The sequence below is a fragment of the Blennius ocellaris genome (genome assembly GCF_963422515.1).
Source record: "Blennius ocellaris genome assembly, chromosome: 14".
Classification (NCBI taxonomy): domain Eukaryota; kingdom Metazoa; phylum Chordata; class Actinopteri; order Blenniiformes; family Blenniidae; genus Blennius; species Blennius ocellaris.
In genome coordinates, this window is record NC_137663.1 from 2,184,176 (window position 1) to 2,205,708 (window position 21,533).

The 21,533-nt window shown below is 45.0% G+C and overlaps 1 protein-coding gene across 1 annotated transcript in view; it reads right to left on the minus strand.

Annotated features, from left to right (window-relative positions):
• Positions 1-1,211: 1,211 nt before the first annotated feature.
• Positions 1,212-21,533, minus strand: part of tmem132e (transmembrane protein 132E) — a gene marked incomplete at both ends in the record, with an annotated part of 248,486 nt that continues 228,164 nt past the window's right edge. Inside the window, 2 exons of the mRNA XM_080508218.1 lie at positions 1,212-2,282; positions 5,241-5,435. Coding sequence (XP_080364344.1) covers positions 1,212-2,282; positions 5,241-5,435 — 1,266 coding nt within the window. The remainder of the gene's footprint in view (positions 2,283-5,240; positions 5,436-21,533) is intronic.

Here is a 21,533-nt window from a genome sequence, read left to right on the forward strand (position 1 = left end):
ATTCTGAAGCAAATAAATTGGTAAATAACTGAGCACCCGTTGTTCTCTAACAGTGGGTATGGTTTCCTGCAGAGGCCTGAAGATCTTGTGCCGAGTGAGAATGTTTTAACTAAATTGTGAAAAGATTTGGATGCATAGCAAATCCCAAAACAGTCAAATGACCAGTTTTTGTTAAAAATCATGACGTTAGCAGTGGGAGGAGGAACCATCGACCCACCACAAGACTATAAAAGATTTCAACCAGTTCTTGACGCGACTTCCGGCCGGTTTTAATATATATACATAAACTAGAGACGAATATCTGCATGTATGAGGTCCGACATGCGCGTGATGCATGGTAACATATTTAGTTCAGTAATGACTATGGATGATTATATAATTACAATATAAACAGTTACAAATTTTGGGAACAAAAAAGCGTTTGTTGATTGTGCGTCGAGATCACCCTTTTTTTCCATGCAGACTGTCAGAGATCCTCACAATGCACAAGCTCTGTTTCTGTTGGGACCTCAAGCTGGAGAGCAGCCGTCGTGTCGCTAGTTGGCGTTTGCACGTCGCCGCCTCCAGCTGCAGTGAGAAAACACTCAGATGAGTAGTGAACTGTGACCGTTTTTCATAAGGCATTAAGATTTCAGGACCAGGAGCAGGGCGCTGATTTCGTCCACCTGGGAAATGTAGAAAAACGTACGGAATCAGTACAAATTATGAGTGTGCCACACTGAGAACAACGATGAAGAAGGTTTCGCCATTTAAAGTTTTTTTTCTTATTTTGGCAAAAATAAAAATAAGAGCGAAAAAACTACTTTTTTTTTAAGCTTTCATGAGTTTTTGACAGTTATTTGTTCATCAAAGGCCTCTTTGTTCGGAGTCAGTACAGTACTGTTGAGTCCCGTCAAGACGTTCCTTCGCTCCTATCTGTCAGTTTTTCTCCACAATCACATCTGTTCAAGGCTCAGTTTCACAACCAAACGTTTTGGCTTCAGCCAAGATGTGTGGCATCCTCAGGTGATTCCGCCGCTCGAGTCTTTGGCTTCCCTGTGTTCACTGTGTTAGCGTGTATGATATTACAGCACTGTGCAAACTAAATGGAATAAACCCTACGAAACCAAAACAACAGCTGGCCTTTCAGTCTGTGAAAAATTACCTTTCACTCAGGTGAAAAAGAGAAAAATAGAAAGGAACGTTCTTCTTTTTAGAAAGTACCTCTGATCTTAGGCTATTTCCTTTATTCTGCGCATGTAGTCGTGCAGTTCCTCAGGGTCTTGAAAGCCCATATCTTGGCACACCCACTGAATGTCTTCCTCGTCTGCGATGGGGATGGAGTTGTAGGGCAGTTCCTCTGTGGGCAGTGTGGTGAAGGTGGTGAACTTGACTCTCTTGCGCTTGGAGGTGGGTGAATTGGCGTCCTCGCCATTCTCCTTGGTGGAGCCCCCCGAGCTTCCATCACCCCGGCCGTGCACCTGGCTCTGGACACTGGTCTGTGAGCTGCCGCTGCTGTGGTGGTCGCCGTGGCAGCAGGTCTGCACGCCTTCCAGGGCGTTGCTGGGGCTCTCCACCTGCTGCGGCGAAAGGTCGCACTGGGCCCTCAGCGGTTGGCCGTTCCCCAGGAACACCCAGTGGTGGGAGTGGTCCATGTTGGCCTGGCCCTCGGGGGGGATCCGCTTGTGTCGGTACTTCAGCACAAACACAATGCAGTTGATGAGGAACACCAAAATGGCCAGGCAGAAGACACCCAGCAGAGCATACATGCCGATCTCCAGGTCGGTCATGTTACGAGGCGAATGCACAAAGTCATCTTCCTCCTCTTCGTCGCTCTCAGTCGGCGGTTCTCGGTTGCTGATAGTGGGGAAGTTGGTGTAGTCGATGGGAACGCTGGCAGGCTGCTCATTGGAAGTCTCATAAATCCTCCCACTGACGTTGGGATCAACGATCGGCCGGCGGGTGACGGGCGCCAGATCCATCTCGCCCTCCGTGGTCACCTCCTCCTCAGAGTCCTCCTCGGGACCGAAGCGGACTTTAACGTAGACGGCGGCGGATGCGATGATGCTCTTGCGTTTGGTCTTCTGGCAGGCCTCGCAGATAGTCATCTCCACACGCACCAGCTCGCCGGACCCCTCACCTTCGGCCAACACAACAGGCCAGCGCTGCTGAGGCTCCTGGGACACCGACACCACCTTGTCATCCAGTGTGGAGGCGTTCAGGTTATAGTCTTTCGGATCGAAGTACGTGAGGGTGGCGGCTGTGTTGTCACTGAAGAGCATCCAGACAGACAAACTGGCCTCCTGTCAAAAAACAAACAAACCAGAGAAAGGGGAGTTTAGAAGAGTTCCTGAAATATAAATTGTTCCTTTGTTCAACAGGGGAAATAAACGATTTCAATTGAAACTTGGAATTTCAAGGCTTTTTTTCTTGAAGTTGTTGAATTTCAGAAAGCAGTAGAGACTCTTTGTCAGCATACATGAAAAGATAACACCTTATTTCATTGACAAATGGTCTTAAATTCACACCCACAGTGTTGGAAAAAAGCTCAGAATGTTTTAAATGGAGCATTTCCCCCTCTAACATCCAGATTATAAAACAACTTCTTCCACTAACAGATTATAACTGATGTGTCACAGCAACACTAAAATGAATACAGACATGAATATTATTAACAAGGGTAACTGGTAAAGTAACTGCTACTTTTTAAAGAAGTAATTGTACTCTAGTACTTCCAGCTGCGGAGACAGCTTGTAGTGAGAGCTCGATGATTGAAGACCTCAGTGAATGTGTGGTGTGTGTTAAATCTTCACATTTCCACAATGTGCATCAACGTTCCCATGTGAGCTTTCACCACTTTCTCCATTTTAGAAATATCAGTGAATGTAAACTGATCTTAAAAAGCTTTGATGATAAATTATGCATCACTAAATATTATTTTGGGACGCTTTGCATCAAACTGTTCATGGAAGTCACTCAGTTTGAAAATTCAGACACTGCGTGAAGGTTTGTGGAGTAGAAAAGGAGAAAAATGCAAGTAGACCTTAATTGTCTGGCTTGACCCATCCAGAGTTTCTGTGTTTCACTCATTTGTGGAGTAATCGAGGACATTCGTAAAGTTCTCGACGTAAAAACGAATCGAACAGTTTGAAATAGCAGCGATGGTCCTATGAGAGTTCGGCCTGCGTTTTACGGCCTGGCCTCAGGCAGCACCTCCTAATACATTACAATAATTACATTTGATGGTGGCCAAGAAGTGGAAAGCAGGAAAAATTGTCATCTCTCTCGATGTGGTCGACTTCTTAGGTTGGTGGGAGTTTTGCTCGTTTCTAACCCCACCCTCCAACTACCCTCCTCATCCTCCCATTCACATTGGGCACCATTATGTTGGGAACACTGGTTGCACCGAGTTGGGAACAACTTCATAGGCAGTTTGGCTATCGATAATAATAGTTAAATTAATAACAATTACCAAAATTGATAGTTTTATATATTTTATGGGACTGTAAAACAAATTGGATATAATTTCCTGTTAAACAGGTGGCGCCCAACTTATCTGATGATATTAGATAAAAAAATAGTTGTTGTTAGAAATCCTTAGCTGTCATTAACTGTCTTTCGATGATGATCAATACTGATCATCATCGAAAGCCAAACTGTCCTTAAAGATGTTCCCGACAGTAGTATCCTGATGTTCACAACACTGCCACTTCCATGGAAACAGACATTATTTTCAAAACATGGAAACGTGAAACGATTCACTTGAAACATTGTTGTATAAACAGCCCCTCTGAAAACTTAACGGAACGGATCGATACAGCTGAGATTGAGAGCAATTTGAAAGGTCGACCTGCATGAAAAGTAAATCTTGTTATTTTTCTATGATGAAAAACTGCAGGAATGTACGTTTGGTGCAAGAACAAGACAAGCAAGCACAATCACTGATACACTGGGTTACTTTTTGAGCGAGTACCCAATTAGGACGAAGTCTTCAGAAAGACGGTGTTTACCTCAGCTCCACTGTCGGCCATCTAAATCAGATACTTTCCACAACACTCAGACATTTCTGCTGAAATAAAACAGCTTATTGCTTAACTTGGGGTGTGTGTGTGTGTGTGTGTGTGTGTGTGTGTGGGGTGGGGGGGTGGGGGGGGGGGGGGGGGGGTGGGTGGAGTTAGAGGATGCCGTGCTTTGGAAGAAAATAGCATTAACTGCAAGCGCTCATTATTTACTCGGGTATAGGGTGTGTGCGTGCGCGCGCGCACACACACACACACACACACACACACACACACACACACACACACACACACACACACACACACACACACACACACACACACACACACACACACACACACACACACACACACACACACACACACACACACACACACACAGCTTTCATAAATATGGAGTTTGCAGAGTAACCTGAAGATTTGCGTATTACTAAGATTATGCGTATGTGAGGTTTGCAGAATAAAACACACTGTAAATATTTACAGTGGCTTCAGACATGAAAGAGGACAACATTTCTTCTTTTCTTCTGGAGGCAAAAGGCATTAACATTGGACAGCGTCCTGTCTGTAATAGTATGTGTATGGCATGGTTTCCATGAAAAAAACATTTCTAGATTAGTTTTCTGCTTACTCTTCCGGTGTACAACCAGCTTTAGCAATAGCTGTTCTAACCCTGCAACTACTTCGTTATATAAAAATATAGTTAATTCATCTTGAGCTAAATCTTCTGAAAGTACCATCAGCATTAACACAGTAGCTGCAATTAGTATTACCGTCCATGAAGAAAACTTAGCATCTGCCGAGAATAAAAAATACTTTCAAATTACATATAAAATACACACACAAAAAAAACACACTTAAAAAGCCAATTTACTAAAAACAAGCACAAATGTATTGGTGGAACAGACATATTTGATGAAAAATCACATATCAAAGTCAATATTTTAGTGTGGTGAACTTTGTCTTCCAACACAATTTTAGAAGATGAAAGTAAGAAATTTCAACGATGCGTGAGATAGAGATTATTTGTAGCTGTTCATTAATTAGTGAATTAAAATGCTTTGGTAAGTTATTGAAGAATGAAGAAAAAGATCTACACCTGCTATTTGCAGTTTCCTATAATTACACTGTATTTGGAAGATGATATTTGGAAAAATAGCATTGAATAAATGAAAAAGAGAAGATGAAGCCCCTCCCAGACCCTGTCTGGATATGAAGTGTGAACAGGAAGTGGTGACCGACCTGTTTGAGTGCGCTCAGTGTCTGCAGGCCGCTGGCCTTGGCCACCATGGTGTGGCTGTTCCCCGGGCTGGGCTGCAGCGACAGAGTCAGGCCTGACACAGCATGGATTCGCAGGTCTGTGATGGAGACCTTATCGTCCATGACCGCAAATGCCGCCTCTCCCAGCACGGCGTCCACCGCCAACGGAGACTCCACCTGCAGGGGAAACAAAATGAAAAAAAACATAGGTGTCTTGAGCTGACAGAGGCCCGTCACTCCAGCTGGGAACAGACAATAGCTTTATTGTCACACTGAAGATCATAAAGCTCCATGACAAGGCAATTTTGGAACAAAGTACTTTGTACTGTTTGTTTGAGTGCGTCTTGACTTCACGTCAGTGGCTGCCTGTCCATCACTGAGAGAAAAATACCCGAACATTAAAGAATGGAGATGAAGCACGTCCCTGTACACGATCTGAGCTGCTCTCTCGTCTCGTGCTCACCCGAGCGTCGCTTCAAGCTGTTCCGGGCGTCTCAAGGATTGTGACAGCCTTTCAAAGATCATCATTTCTCCAACGAATTTCAAACAGCGGTCAGGAGGCCGTAGGAAGAAACCAACAGCCTTGTCCTTCCAGTCAGACGCTGTTTCCACATGACCGCCGTCAATACTTTTCTGGTTTGTTGCTTCTGGCTGAGACCTGGCAGTATAATTGTATGTAACTCTTGTTCTTAGCCAAATCATCTGTGCAGGCCGTTTCACTTTTTTTTAGACTTCTATCCACAATGGGCCACAACCATACCCCCCATCCCCCCACCCGATTCACATGGCACTATAAAAAATACTCAAAATGATGTAGTACATATGTCAGGCCTATAGGTGGTGATTCTGAGTAAGTAACTCATGAAATAACATGACTTTTGTTATTCATGCAGTATTTCATTGAATTTTCCAGGACATTTCGGAGGGCCGATTGCTCCACACTCTGGAGTTCAAACTGACGTAGAGCAAATAAATGCTTCACTTCCAAATGTCGTCCTCACCTTCAGCGCCACCTTCACATTTTGTTTAGTGTCCATGCGTCACAGCAATACGGCCGCACTCCAATTAGATGGCTTGATGACTTGTCAAACTTTGTGTTGCATAATTACAAGAATGATATAATGTTTTTTGCTAATGTCCTCCTAACCTACAGAGGTTAATGGCTGGAAACGATTGCAAGCTCCTGCGTGTGTGTGTGTGTGTGTGTGTGCTTGTGTGTGTGTGTGTGTGTGTGTGTGTGTGTGTGTGCTTGTGTGCGTGTGTGTGTGTGTGTGTGCGTGTGTGCGTGTGTGTGTGTGTGCGTGTGTGTGTGTGTGTGTGTGTGTGTGTGTGTGTGCGTGTGCTTGTGTGTGTGTGTGTGTGTGTGTGTGTGTGCTTGTGTGCGTGTGTGTGTGTCTGCTCCTCGTCAGTTGTTGTTTAGTTTCACACTTCCTGTGTGACTGGTATTTAAATGGTCGCTTAATTCTTTCTTCTTTTTTTTTTCTTCACTTTTCTGTTACGGACTCATATTCTGGGAACACAATATTATTATTTACAATAGCATAAGGATATGGCGTGATATAGCCAAATACTTTGGAAGGAGAAATGTGAAGTCCCTTCTTTCTCCTGTAACTCAAAATCCTGACTTTCCTACAGGTGTCGACTCACCTCTCATGGAGGGACAAGGGAACTCATGTAATTGGTGATTTACTGAAAGGTAAATCACCAATTGCAGGATACATTCAATATTCCCAAAGATATTTTTTGGGGTCATCTACAGATTAGGCATTTTGTGTCGTCACAGATCACTTCTTCCGTTGCAGACGTCTCTTATAGCGATGCTGAGAGATTTCTGGAACAACAGAAAACAATGTATAGCATACTTTTATGCACTTTTTGGGCCTTCTATTACACATCTTCCAGACATCTCTCAAAAATGGGAAAAAGACTTAAACAATCAATATATTGAGGATGATTGGCAAGCATCCATATGCCTGATCACATCCGTAATGAGTTGTAATTGGCTAAGAGAAACTCAGTACCAGACACTTCACAGGCTGCATTATAACTCCTGTCATCTTAAATAAGATTGACCACTCCATATCACCTCTATGCACTAAATGCAACTTGGAAAGGGAGATTTATTTCCACTACTTCTGGGAATGCAAATTAATTTAGAGATTTTGGTCACTAATCTCAAAAGAAATCAGTGTATTTAAAAAGAAAATGAATAAAGACCCTGGGGTTTTCCTTCTAGGCCTTCCATCTAGAGATCTACATCTCTCCACATCACAATATAATCTGTTGGAAAAACTACTTTTAGTTGCTTGGAAGTGTATACTATAGTACTGTGTCAAAACGCTCCCAGTGTTACTATCTGGTACATGGAGATCTTTAATATCCTCCCCCATGAAAGACTATAAGCTGCGGCAAAGGTTAAAGATGAAATATTTGTAACAGTTTGGACACCTTTCCGAAATTATATACCTGCGGATCTGAGAAATCTGCTATTGAGGGAGAGACAGTTTTTGGAATGGAATAAAATCTCCCGCTGCAACTCTCAAATTTGGACACAGATTTTAACGGCCTCTTGATGACTGGTTGCTCTTTATTACTGTTCTGGTGAACTGGACTATATTTTGCATCTATTTGTTTTTTTCTATTTGTCTAAATAGTAATGAGCTGTCTGATGGGGTGGGGTGAGGGGGTTTGTTTATGTTTGTATTTTCTGTGTATAAAAACAATAATAAAAAAAAAAAAGTTAGACCATGATACTTTGCATATTACCTACAACATTGACCTGACATAGACACGACAATGCCGTTTTATGTAGCCATTGGTTTTGTTCGATCATCCACATGGCGTTTTATGAGCATGAAAAGCTTTTCTTTTTAAAAACAGCTTCCCGAGTGGAGAAATTTGAAAACACGGCCTCAGGTTTGATGTGTGGACTGACAAGATGCACATTAGCTGAAAACACTGATGTCATGGCTCCGCTTCTTGACCTATAACCTTGTGACTCTCTCCATGACATCACTGAACAACAACATTGCGGACGAGCTGAGGTCCGTTTCACGAAGCAGGTTTAAGAAGCCATGAGCTTAACCCCGAGCTCTGAGTTGAGTTACACTGAGACAGAAAACGCTGAGTTTTCGGTTCCACAACGCCGGATTTTGATCAGTTTGATGAACTCAGAGTAGTTTCACCTGGAGTCAAGCGCGTGCACCACGACTCTAAAAAGACCGCATCAATGGAGCCCTGATTCAACCAGTCACCATGACAACTGAGATGCGGAGGGCGGAGTTTTTTACGCCAGTGGAGCAGGAAGTATTGATCCCATCATATGGCGAATATGAACATATTTTAAAAAAAATTTAAAAAAATGCAACAGCGCAGCGGCTGTTAAAGAGAGGGAGGCGGCGTGGAAGAAGATTGCTGCTCAAGTGAATGCGTAAGTTCAAACGTCTTTGTCATCACAATATTATTGCAAGGGAATACTACTTGATGGGAGCTTATTAATTTATTTCTTTTAGGTGCAATTCCGCGGGGGAGAAGCCTCTTGGCAGCAGCTGAAAGTGAAATATAAAAACATTGTCCAATCGGGTAAGACCGCTGCTAATTTAATTGTTAATCAATACATTTCTTAACGTAATTTCGATCATGTGTGACATTGTACAGTAAATATCAAGTGGCCATTTGACTGTGAGGTGTTTTATTCCAACATAATGCTGTTTTCAAACACATAAATGTCTTCTCACCCATATCATGTGCTGTCAAATAACTAAGGCTAAACTAACGCAGACTTTTACTCAGCCAACAGAAAGAAGGCAGATGTAAAACGGGTGGTGGCCCAGCACCTCCACCTTTAACAGAGGCAGAGGAGCCCTAAGCCAGAATGTTGGGAGGCCAGTGGCTGAGGGAATCCCTGGAGGAGCTCCTCTTCAGAGCTCACCCCTCAAGATACCACTTCCTTCATAACATATAATATGCCGAGGCCTATATATCTCTTTAAGCCTCCTTTTGTTCATCTTTATTTCCCCATCATGTCTTTTTTTTGTCACCCAACAGATTGTGATGGTGCTCTCTGCCTGCTGGACCCCCTCATGCCACAACAGACCTTGTAAGTAGGCAACACTCCAAAGATCTTGCTAAATGGTAGTTTAAATATACTGAAACATATTCATGTAGGATGAAGAGTACGAGGAAACCCTGTCTGCTGCCTTTACAGAGGAGGATCCACAAAGGCCTATAGAGGTATGATAGTTCTCATCCCGTTTACATTTCTGAAACATTGTGGTGGAATAAAGAGTGATATTTTGTCTACACTGAAGTATTGACACATTATTTTTAACAGGGCCTGGCTGGGCAGCAGCAGGAGGGTACCTCAACATCCACTGCAAGGACTGACACGATCAGACAGATGTTCAGTAAACACCAGAGGTTCATTCTGTGGAATTCATGTCCAACTGTAATAATTGAATGTCCTCCTTATGTCTTCCCAGTTATCTGTAAAACAGATCTATAGACTCCACCTGCTCCAGAAGATGGAAAACACTGCTAAGGAAATGCAGATGTGTAAATTGAACTACTGGAGCACACGTTAAGGGTGGGTGTACAGTCCCAGGTGAATTATGCTAACTACTAACTACATTAACTAAACTAGCTCTTGTATTTGTAGGAATTAAAAAAGACCAAATGAATTGTGCATCATGTCTTTATTTGGTGGTGGTGGTGGTGATGGTGGTGGTGGTGGTGATGGTGGTGGTGGAATATTATCTGCGAATATTAAATTCTGGGCGAAGTAACGCTGCGCCTTCATCAATCGGATCATTATCAAAAGCACATTCCATATTGAGGGAATAAAGTTGACGTCTAATTTGCCTTGGGAATAAGGCACTGCAGAACTGTTTCACCAAAACTCCCCCGCTGAATGAGGAAATGAAATCCCGTGTCCGTCTGAAAGGGGGCGGAGCCAGAGCAAAACTCCAGGTTCACTGACAAAAACCTGCTCCCGACCAGGTTAGTTCTAGAGCGTCTGTTGCCCCGGTAACTGACCGGGAGTTGACGTTACACCGCTTCGTGAAACAGGCTTGAGTCACCCCGCTTCCTCTGGTTGGAGTTACCTCCCGTCGTGAAACGGAAAACCCCACATTTCCCTCAACTCGGTGTTAATTAACCTGGGGTAATCGATAAACCTGCTTCGTGAAACGGACCTCTGCTCCAGGTGGAGCTGCAGAAGCTACTGATGCTCGTCGCTTTAATAATGCCACATGGTGGATTTCTCCAATGTGACAATTGTTTTTAACGTTCCGTGTCTTCTTATTAGTTTTTTGTGTTTTTCTCTGGCAGTATTACAGCGCCAGCTATAGGCCCTGCATATGTACTACATCCTTTTGAGTAGTTTTAATGGTGTCTTTGGATGGGAAACTTTTTAAGAACAAGAGGGAGAAAAAATATGTTTTTTGCTTTTCTGGAGGGGGACTAAGACTCTCTAATGTAGACCCAGATCCTTCAACACAGGAGCTCAGGATTCTTTGACTAAACCAAGATGATTTAAGACTGATCATAACTCTTTCTGTTTTACCTCTAAAGCCACAGCTGGACTCCAGAGTCCAGACCCAGTGTCCAGATTCAGAGTCCAGATCCAGACCCCAAAACCAGAATTCTGGACATTAGACCTGGATTCTTTGAATATTTGACCCAAACTCTGAAAACCAGTGAATCTGGATTCTGAGGGAGAAGAAATGTGTTGTCAGCTAAACAAAGTCAGTTTCCTTAGTAGAAGAAAACCTCAGTGTTAACATGAATCTGACCGAGGTTGTTCCGAACGCCACTGCACCCTTGAAAAACATCAATTGTCTTCCACTGAAACTGCGGCTGATTTTTCAAAAGAGCCAATTAAAGAAACTTCAAAGGACAACGTTAAGAATCAATGTTTTCAGCTGTGTCTAAATGTCAAAACACAATTCAAATGACATCCCCAGTTTTATTTTCATTGTGTAAGCTAAAAACATACTAATGTGGTGGAAGGCTACAATGGTCGCTTGGACGTGTGTGACAGAGCGTGAGTAGTCGTTTCTACAAAACCTGCAAATAATGGTTTGATCTGCTGCTGAGCTCAAAGATCAGATCGGAAAAGATCAATTTATCATCAGCAATGTTTCATATGCTTCTTGCTGGATCAGCAAGTTGCTTCTTGCTTTTCAGACAGAAAATTATTACATTTTATTATTATTGATATTATTGTTGCTATTGTTATGATTATTAATATAATTTTCCTCATGTTAGTATTAGTACTAGCATTATTGTTTTCTTGTCTTTTATTTGTAAAATGTTCAAAATGTTTTCCTGCGGATGTTCGAGGTCCAGAACACTTTTTTCTCATTTTTAGATTGAAGAAGTTTGTTTTAGTTGTCTTCTGTTTCTGCTGTTGGGATCTCACAACACCACAAAAACTTTGTTCATTTCTAGGGAAAGACAATTTTCATTTGTCATGATACAGTCATGGCATATGAATTTGGACCCAGGGATGTGATTGACCATCACACCCAGTGGGGGGGACATTTTGCCATGGCAGGCCCATGCAAATCCTCCCCCGCTTTCTGCTCAAAAGACACTTCCCCCATGCACTCAGCCAGTTACCGATTGGGTGAAGCTCTTAGGATTTGACACCTTTGAATCCCCAACCTTCACCAAAAGCCTTTGGAAGAGACTCCTCAAGAGAGTCTTGCCCCGAGTCTTCCCTGGTGAACACCAAGGAGGAGCTGCATCTGAACAGCTCCACTCACAAAAGGATTTTGCTCCTGTTCTTCAATAGAGGAGGTAGGTTGCTGGAGGAGCTCATCCAGCATCAGCATACAGCTAACACCAGAGGTCTGCAACCAGGGCCTTCACTCCTCAACTCCTCTGCTGACACGACCACGAGGGTCAGACCTTCCCCTGATCCAGAGACCAGCACTCAGAGTCTGATCTCCCGTCAACCAGGGAAAACCAACCAGTTCCTCCAGGACGGACCAGGGAAACGACGCCTCACAGAACTTCTTTGTGTTTTCCTCAACCAGTAGGAAAACCATCACAGACCTGAGCGACCAGCTCCTCAGTCTGGACAAAAGGAACAACCAGGAGCTGCAAAGAAGGACTCCTGAAACATCAACTTCATCTTCTTCTCCTCAGCCTGCAGAACCAGCAACCACAGTTAGCAGGAGGTGCTAACTACAGGAGAAGACACAAGCTTCCCTCCAGTGAGGACAAGAACCGAACTCCTTCTTTAAGGAAACCAAGGAAGTGGTAACAACAACTGGGAATTACTTGAGATTAGCTAAACCTGATGCTATGATAGAACTGTGTTGGGCCACTCAACCTCATGGAAGGGGGAAGGGGGGACCACATTTTGAGAACAAAGAGACCACATGGTCAGGACTGGAAAAGTTCGTCACGTGATCCCCCCCCCGGATCTCCCCCCTCCAAGGTGCAACACTGGAGGCCAACAGCAGGGGAGCCCGAGAGCTCCCTCACCAGCTGGAATGTCCGGGGCGGGCCCTCCTTCAGGATTGAACCCGCTTCTCCTTCCCCCTCCTCACAAGAAGTGCTCCTGGGATCATCCTGTCCACAGACCAGTTCAGTTGTTTCCCTGGGACGCCAGAGAAACAAGCCCACAGCCGGGAAATCAACGGACTTTCACCGGCCGCCGCAGCACGTTCACCCTCATCAAACTGAGTAAGGCTTAGAGTCTGGGCAGGCAATGAGAATAACGTGACTGTAATATTGCTGTGTGTTTATTATTGTGTTGAAGTCAGGGACGCCGATCCCGTGTTTCAACCAATCTGTGTCTGCGTGTTGGATTTACATCCACGCGAACCTCCACACTGTGCATCTCCCTCCCTCCCTCCCTCCCTCCCCACACACACACACACACACACACACACACACACACACACACACACACACACACACACACACACACACACACACACACACACACACACACACACACACACACACACACACACACACACACACACACACACACCAGGCTGTATATAGGTATTTAGAATCTGTGTTTATTTGTTTTCATTGTAAATACATTTTTATTCAATTTTTGGAATTCAATTGCAATTTTGAAACGTGGCTGAAATCAACACATAAATACACTTTATTTTAATAGTACATCTTAGTTAAATTTGAATGGATGTTTTCGAATGTTTTTAATCATCTTTTTTCATTTTACTCTTTATGTTTAGAAGCGTTTTATTTGCCGCTTTTCTTTGCGTCTCACAGTAGGTTGCAGTAATTCCATTCAAACAGATTGGGAGGAAGCAAATCATGGGAAAAAAGAAAAGTGAAGTGAAGTGAAACATAAACTACTCGAGGAAAGGTGGAGAACGCCAGGCCGCAGAAGTGGAGATTTTTTTCGATACTTACTTTATTGAACGGGCAGCCCAGAGTGGAGTATGAATACAATCATGTGAGCACATGTGACCTGCACAGGATCTGTAGGCATACATTGGGCAAAGCATGAAGGGGCCTTAAGCCCTGAAACTCTTTAGCTTTTAGCATTTAACATTTTTGTGTAAGCCCTGAAACTCTTTAGCATGTAGCGTGACTCAGAGTTACATGCTGAGCGACATCGGGCACATGCTAGGTGATTATGTTGCTGGTGATTAAGTTGCTTTTTATTAAGTTGCTGGTGAATATTTATTTCTGGTGATGTAGGCACGAACTATCTCCTTCTCTTGATATTTTTTCAGAACACAATTTACAGTTGGTCATCAGTGACCAATCACCCATCCAGTGTTTATTCTTGGCTTTTGTTGTCCTGGAAACCTCAGTGTGTGAACTATGAGAACTGTTACTTCTATAGATAGCAATGAAAACCATTCAGATCTTAACACGGTAGTTTGGCTTGTTGAGTGTAAAAAAATAAGTCGCTTCTGTGATTCTACATTTTGAGCAGGTAAGTAAAATAGTAAAAATAACACAAAAAAACCCCAATTAGGTTCTATTCTATGTGGGGTCACAATATTGTTTTATTGCAGCTGTAAGGGTGTCATACAAAGCTCAAAATAGCAGTTATGTAGGAGGTTCAAGGACTGACACTAAACTTTCAATTGGAGCGCAGAAATCCGTTAAACAAGGAATTTGGGGAAATGGCAGATGCGAATAACTAGGGATAAGCGAGTACACCACCATCTGTATCTCTATCTGTTCAACCATCTTGTCATGCCCCACTCCTCAGAGGCCTCCTCGGGGCGTGGTTGGGTTTTTTTCCCTCTTCTGTCTCTCCTCCCCTTTTGTTTCAGGCTGTGTTTGAGGAAGTGGGAGTTGCTGAGGGATTCATCACCTGATTCTCTTCAGCTGTGACGACCGGGTGGAACTCGTCTTCTCATGATTATCTGCACCTCTTAAACGGTGCTCGACTCCACTCAGCGCTGGATCGTAACACTCCCTGCGTTAGTAGACCAGTTTTTGTGTTATACTAACGCCACTTCCTTCTGCTCCCCTTTGAAGACTCGCCAGCCTCAGCTTCCCCTGCTCCCAGACCCACCGTGACCAGACCTGACTCTTGCTCCCAATAACTCCTGCTTCCGCAACCCAGCCTCAGCCTCCTGCCACCGGAGCCCACAGAACCTTCTGTTCCCTCGCTTTGTAAATAAACTCTTCCATTGTACTCGTCTGTCTCCAGATAGTTTATCCGCACCTGAGCCTCCGAAGTCACACCGTAACACATCTAAATGATCTATATCCATATCTGCACTTGGAGTGGGCAGAGCCTAAACTGGATGTGGGCGTGTTCAAGTGAAATTTGGTGGGGCTTAAATCGGTACATGATTTTAAGTCTGAAATTGATATGGATTGATTTTATCAATGAAATGATCTTTATTGTTCATTTGAAAAATACTTACAGAACAGCCTCAGAATTGAGAGTCAATGTTTTTATATATATATATATATATATATATATATAACTATATACTAAATATATATATAAAGCTTAATTTGTAATATTTACAATCTTGTATTTTTTTTTTACAAACAGCCATGTACAATAAACATATTAATATAGGCTACTTTGTGTGTTCAGCTATGTGTGTGTGTAAGTGGTCTGTAAACTTGTTTTTAATGATCTGTGTGAACCTGGTGATTCATGTAAACATCCAGTGGAGGCAAACAGGGAAATAACATGTCAGCCTTGTTCACTGTATTCTTCTCAAAAGCACTGCGTTCAATACGAGCAAAGTTTTCCAACTGACTTTACACCACCAGCCAAACTAAGAGCAAGCAGATGGTTAAACAAAACAAACTTGACAGGAGTGGAGGCAGTGACCGACGTGGCATGAGCCGTTTTCAGGTCTGTCTTGTCAAATGCACAGTGTACGTTACGAAACAAGTTCACCAAGTAACTTTAAATATCATACAAACCGAAATAGACGCGAGCTGAAGAAAACCTAATAGGTACTGAAGAGAGCAACGGTCACTCTCTGTGTGCGAGTTGCCTGCAGAGATATTTGTGTAGGGAGGGGCGGGAGCTGTGTGTGACTGACCAATCACAGAGCGTGAAGACAATCAATTACCAAATGAGGATTTTCCTTCAGCACGAGCATGGATATTGACAAATTTTACTCGTATCATGCCCATACTCATACACAATTGCTTTATCCGCACCGGATCCTCGTCTGAAACGAGTATCCGGCTCATCTCTACTGCTAAAGATCTTAGGGCCTACACACCAGCGATGTTGCATGCTGAACATGATTAAAGTGAGCGAATGTCACCCTGGCGAAGTGACACCAGAGCCACTATGGTGGTTGGTGCCGCTAGATGTGACTGCCTCAACTTCCGCGTTGGGGCAGAAAGCACGGAAGTGATGGCGAAGACAGACCTCAGGGCTCGGGGCAGCTCCATGTCCCGGCGTACCGTGTGTGGAAGCAGTCCAAGTACGATCATTGCGTTGCATCACGTCCAACCAGAGCGCCGGCCGGTGATGTGAGGTGACGAGCGGACTTGGACTGCGTCGACACAGGGTGTGCCGGGACAGCCCCGAGGTCTGTCCTCACATCGGTTACGGCCGTACTGTCTGCTCCTGAGTCCCGGTCTCCATCCCTGCATCGCGTCTGCTCTTGCAGGACCAACATGAAAATTGTGCAGCAAAGAAAAAAAAAAACACGCAACCAATGCAAAGCTTAGCATGTTAACAATAGAGGATCCATACAGCCGATATATTAAAACGTTGAGGGCGTGTAGTAAATCACCGACCAATCAGCAGATGGTTCCTTAAAATAAAATCCGTTCTATGGTCCTGAGTCCCCCAACGGAAGGATGATGGAAAAGCGTCAACCTTTGGTACGGTTATTTCTGTAAAATCCAAAATTCTTGCAGCAGAAACCCAAACCTTAACTGTCTATACCAGTCCATCCCCGCACTCTTTTTGCGGTGGAAATGGGGCTTTTGGCATTTGATAAGTACTCTCATGGGTACTCATATCAGCAAGTATTTAAAGTTTAGCTCTTATACTCGCCCTTTACAAAATTGTGTGTCGGTGCATCCCTACTTTTAATGTTGAAAAACAGACATTTCATGATGTTGGACATTTCTTCACCTCTTTTTACAGTATCACACAATCTGTGTTGTTAAAAAACGGACCAGATTGGTTCTGATTTAAGCTGGTAAAATGTCCGAATTCCAAGTCAAAATATAAATAAAATCCTTCCATTATGTGGAGAAGGTTGTATAAAGTATCGGTTAGTTTTTTTATCATGTTTTTAATGAGAAAATGAAGCTAGTTTGCACAATTATGCTCATTTGTGTAAATGAGGGTTGCAGGTTATTCCAGTTATCCAAGAATTTGGGTATAGTTGGAAGGTAATTTATATTTTCTGGAGCTTAAAATAGTTCAACTAAAGAGCAAAATTGTTTATATATTTAAGTTAATAAATTCTGACAGCTTTGGTTCTGTTACTATTGTCTGATTGTGAAGTGGTGACCCTGTGAGAACTATTTGTGTCTCTGCATCTACAACTAATCACCCTGAACGTGGAGCGAACCCAGATCGTCTGTGGTTAAGTTTTCTTGCTGGCACAGATGTAGTTTGTAAACAATGCTCGGGAATACAAAGTGGTTCGCTTTTCAGGCAAAAATAATGCTTCAAACAAACTTTTGTTTCATGACACGTTAAAAAAAACAAAAACAACAAAAACCCAAGAGAGAGGTTCTTTTCTCCCCAACTGTTATTCATTTGTAGTGTTTGTGATGTATTCCGGGGTGCATTTGCTGAGGAAGTGCTGCAATTTGGGCTTCGTTTTTATTCAGCTTGCCTAATTTCCTTTTGGCACATTAACTGATTTCCGAAGTTTCCCTACAGCCGAACATCCCGGATGTATTGTAGCCTGCATGTGGAAAGAGACGGAGCATTGTTGAGGAAGGGGCGAGTAAAGAAAAGATACTTGAGTGCAGTTGTTGGCTGACGTCACCTATTTAGTGCTCCAGGGTCAAAAATGTTCTTTAATTGAGTAATAACGACCAAAACCTCCCAAAAGAATGGGCTTAAAAAAATAACCCCAGCTATTTTTGATTCAAGATTTGAAAACTTGCCTTTAAAAGTTTGAAGGGAATAGAGGAGTTTTACCAGTTTACCTCTCATCGAGGACACAGGCTGCTCTTGAAGATCCAGGTGAAAGAAAACCTGCGGTGATCAAGCATTTCCTGTCCAGACAATAAATCAGTTTATTGTGGTGTGCACCTGAGGGGGAGGTTCTCCCAAACAGAATGGAGTGGGTGTGTCGGTGACGTAGTGTGGTGTTGGGAGTGGGGAGGTGTTATAAGGGGAAGTGCGGTGACACAAGGGGGTTGGTTTATGACAGGTGAACTGTCAGTATTGTGAGAGGAAATAAAAGAAAGCGACTCGACTCCTTCATCCATCTCCTCTTTCTCCACCTCCACATTAGTGACCCTGACATAGGAACATGCTGACCGAAGCCAGCAGCAGTGCAATCCCAGGCGGCGTGGCGGCCGAAGCAGCCGTTGTGTATGCCGCGGCGGTCAAATTACCGGAGTTTTGGCCACATCATCCGGAACCGAGCCGAGCGAGCCGAGCGGCTCCTGTGTCTCAACGGCTTGGGAGACAGTAAACCAACGGAGCTGATGGAGAACATATTGGCACTGCGGGGATCGGGCGACGCGGAGTTCCTGTTCATCCACTTGTTTCTATGTCAACTCCCAGCTCCAGTGCGTACGGCTCTGGCGAGTTCTCCACTCGTGCACACAAAGGATTATCGGGGGCTGGCAGAAGAGGTAGACAAGCTCCTGCTCGCGTCACGGCAGTACAGAGTGCATGCAGACTACACTGCCATGGCCAGCGACCAGCAGGCAGACTCCGACATTCAGGCCTTCAGGACAGCCACCACAGGTCTACAGCTGCAGGATTTACTGTTCCACGACAATGGTGCCACACACCTCTGCGATGTGTCTACAGGTCGGCCCCGCCCCATGGTACCTGCTGGCTGGAGACGGCAGGTTATTGATGCTGTTCATGCCCTATCGCATCCAGGCGTGAGAGCATCGGTGAAGCTGGTGGGGGCAAAGTTTGTCTGGCCGGGCCTCAAGAAGGACGCCAGGAGCTGGGCAGCCTCCTGTGTGGTGTGTCAGCGGTCCAAGGTACAGCGTCACACCAAAGCCCCACTAGAACCGTTCCTGGTCCCGGAAAGGAGGTTTGATCATGTGCATCTGGACTTGGTGGGTCCGCTGCCTCCCTCCCAAGGCTTTACGCACCTCCTCACCATGGTGGACAGGACCACCAGGTGGCCAGAGGTGGTCCCGCTGGCTTCAACAACATCGGCAGATCCGAGCCACACTCACAGACAGCAACTGGGCTGACCGACTGCCCTGGGTCATGTTGGGCCTGCGTTCGGCTCCGAAGGAAGATCTCCAGGCATCGTCTGCGGAGCTGGTGTTGGGGCAGCCACTACGGGTCCCCGGGGAGTTCCTGCCACAGCCATCGGAACCCTGGGGGGTCACAGCGGGACGGCCAGTGTTCAACGGGGCAGTCCACACATTCGACCCGGTTCCAGTTCATCACTGCCTTCCCCGGTCGTACATCCCAAAAAACCTGATGGCAGCCAAATATGTCTTTATCCGACATGACGCTCACCGTTCCCCACTTCAGCCACCATACGACGGCCCCTTTCATGTCCTGGAGGCAGGGACAAAGAACTTTGTGGTGGACATGGGGGGTAAACGGGTCCGGGTTTCGGTAGACCGCCTGAAACCGGCCCACACCATGCCGGAGCAGCCGGGGGAGGTGGCACAACCCCTAAAGACGTGGACGCCCCCCCCCCCCCAAGTCGTCAGCTGCCACAGCGCCTGCACCTGCATTGACCCTGGTACCGGTACCTGCACCTCCTCCTGCACCTCCTCCTGTGGTGGTGCAACGCAGCCAATATGGTCGGCTGTGCAGACCTCCCAAGCGGGACTAAAAAAAAAATACATAAAAAATAAAAAATCTTGTTGTAGTACCATTCTGAATGTTCGGGGGGGGGGGGGGGGGGGGGGGGTACTGTGTGGTGTGCACTTGAGGGGGAGAACAGAATGGAGTGGGTGTGTCGGTGACGTAGTGTGGTGTTGGTAGTGGGGAGGTGTTATAAGGGGAAGTGCGGTGACACAAGGGGGTTGGTTTATGACAGGTGAACTGTCAGTGCTGTTGGAGGCGATAAAAGAAAGCGACTCGACTCCTTCGTCCGTCTCATCTTTCTCCGCCTCCACATTATACAAAATAAAAAAATTTACTTCTTGGCTTTTGACCTTCCGGTTTTCTCACATTTTACATCGCAGCAGAATGAAAACAACAAACATCTGTAGCAGCGGTGTGAAGTTGTCGTTTCACGACCGTCAGCCAGTGAGGCATCGTGTTAGGTCGCTGGTTCGGTTCATTATTCTGGTGGATGCCTTCACTGCATCCTGGTAATAAGAGGCTTAGCTTGTGAATACTTCACTGTAATCAGATAGTTCATTAACTTTGTGGATCTTTCTGCTTCATCGTGGAAATCTTAAGGTTTGCTCCTTTTAATCCATTCACGATCCATCTGATTGAGGCTAATAATCAGCTTGGAACAGTCCTCTGTACACACTCAGAGGTGTAAATACCCGTCGCCTCAGCAGGAGGCGATGGCAATGGTGATGGTAGCGGCGGCCGCTGAGTGTTGCTCTGTGGCGGTGAGGCGAGGTTAGCTGGAACTCCTGGCTCAGCTCTCGGCTGAATGTGTCATGGCCGCTGCCGGCTGGCAAAGTGAAGCGAGGCGTCTCTGCTGAGCAAGCAGATGGATGCTAGCTGCAGCGCTCCTTCACCTAAACAGTGGATCAATAATGCAGCCGGGGCTGCAGATCGGCGCCAACCAGCAGAATTACTCCACTAAAACTCGTCTTCTCGCTCAGTCGAGCGTCACCCTACATCATTGTCTGCGAACGCTGCGACACCTCACCATTTCTCTCCTCGAGTCTTATGCTCGATAAATCACATTCTGAGTGCGAGGCGCAGAGGAAGACAAGGAGAAACACTTGCAGCTTTCACAGAGACCTTCTGCTCGCTGCAGCAGAAACACACCTGAGCTAAAGTCACCTCTCCTCACATGGACAGGACACTAAACGCATGCTGAACACACCCCAATTCAACACGCTCAACACCTTTTCACTCCCCTCTCTGATCTCTTACCTGATGTCTCATATTTCTTCGTGTGCAGACCTCTGGTGGGTCGGTCCAGTTCTAAGGCCGTTTGGTTATTTTCTATTAGTCCCTCCATCAGGGTAATTACCGCTGCAGAGCGGCGAGATATATCCTACCTCTTTCTGCTCACTTGCTTCCCTTCTGAACGGCTGGACTGATAAAATACAAACGTAATACCTCCTGAAGCTGGAAATCTCAAACTTGCCCTCATGTTTGCAGCTTTCTGCATCCTGTAAACTTTAAAGCGATTACACAGCTGCCCACATCACTCGGTGAGTGGGAAAGTCAAGATCCAAAGTGAAGCTCGGCCCATTTCCTGCAGGCTGAGGCTTCCACTGCCACCACCACCACTTCTGCCCAGAAATCACTGTCCGGGGTGAAGTTTATGACTTTATTGGACTTCACGGGCATACCGAGGTGGACATAGGAGAAATGACACACCACAAACATTCTCAGATTTCTTTAGGTGCAGAAAGCAAACGAGGCTTTAAACTTCACCTGTCATGTGGTTGACAATGTGCCAGAGCTGCTGCTGAGAATAACATGTCACATTACTATTAATTAATTAATATTATAAATAGGGG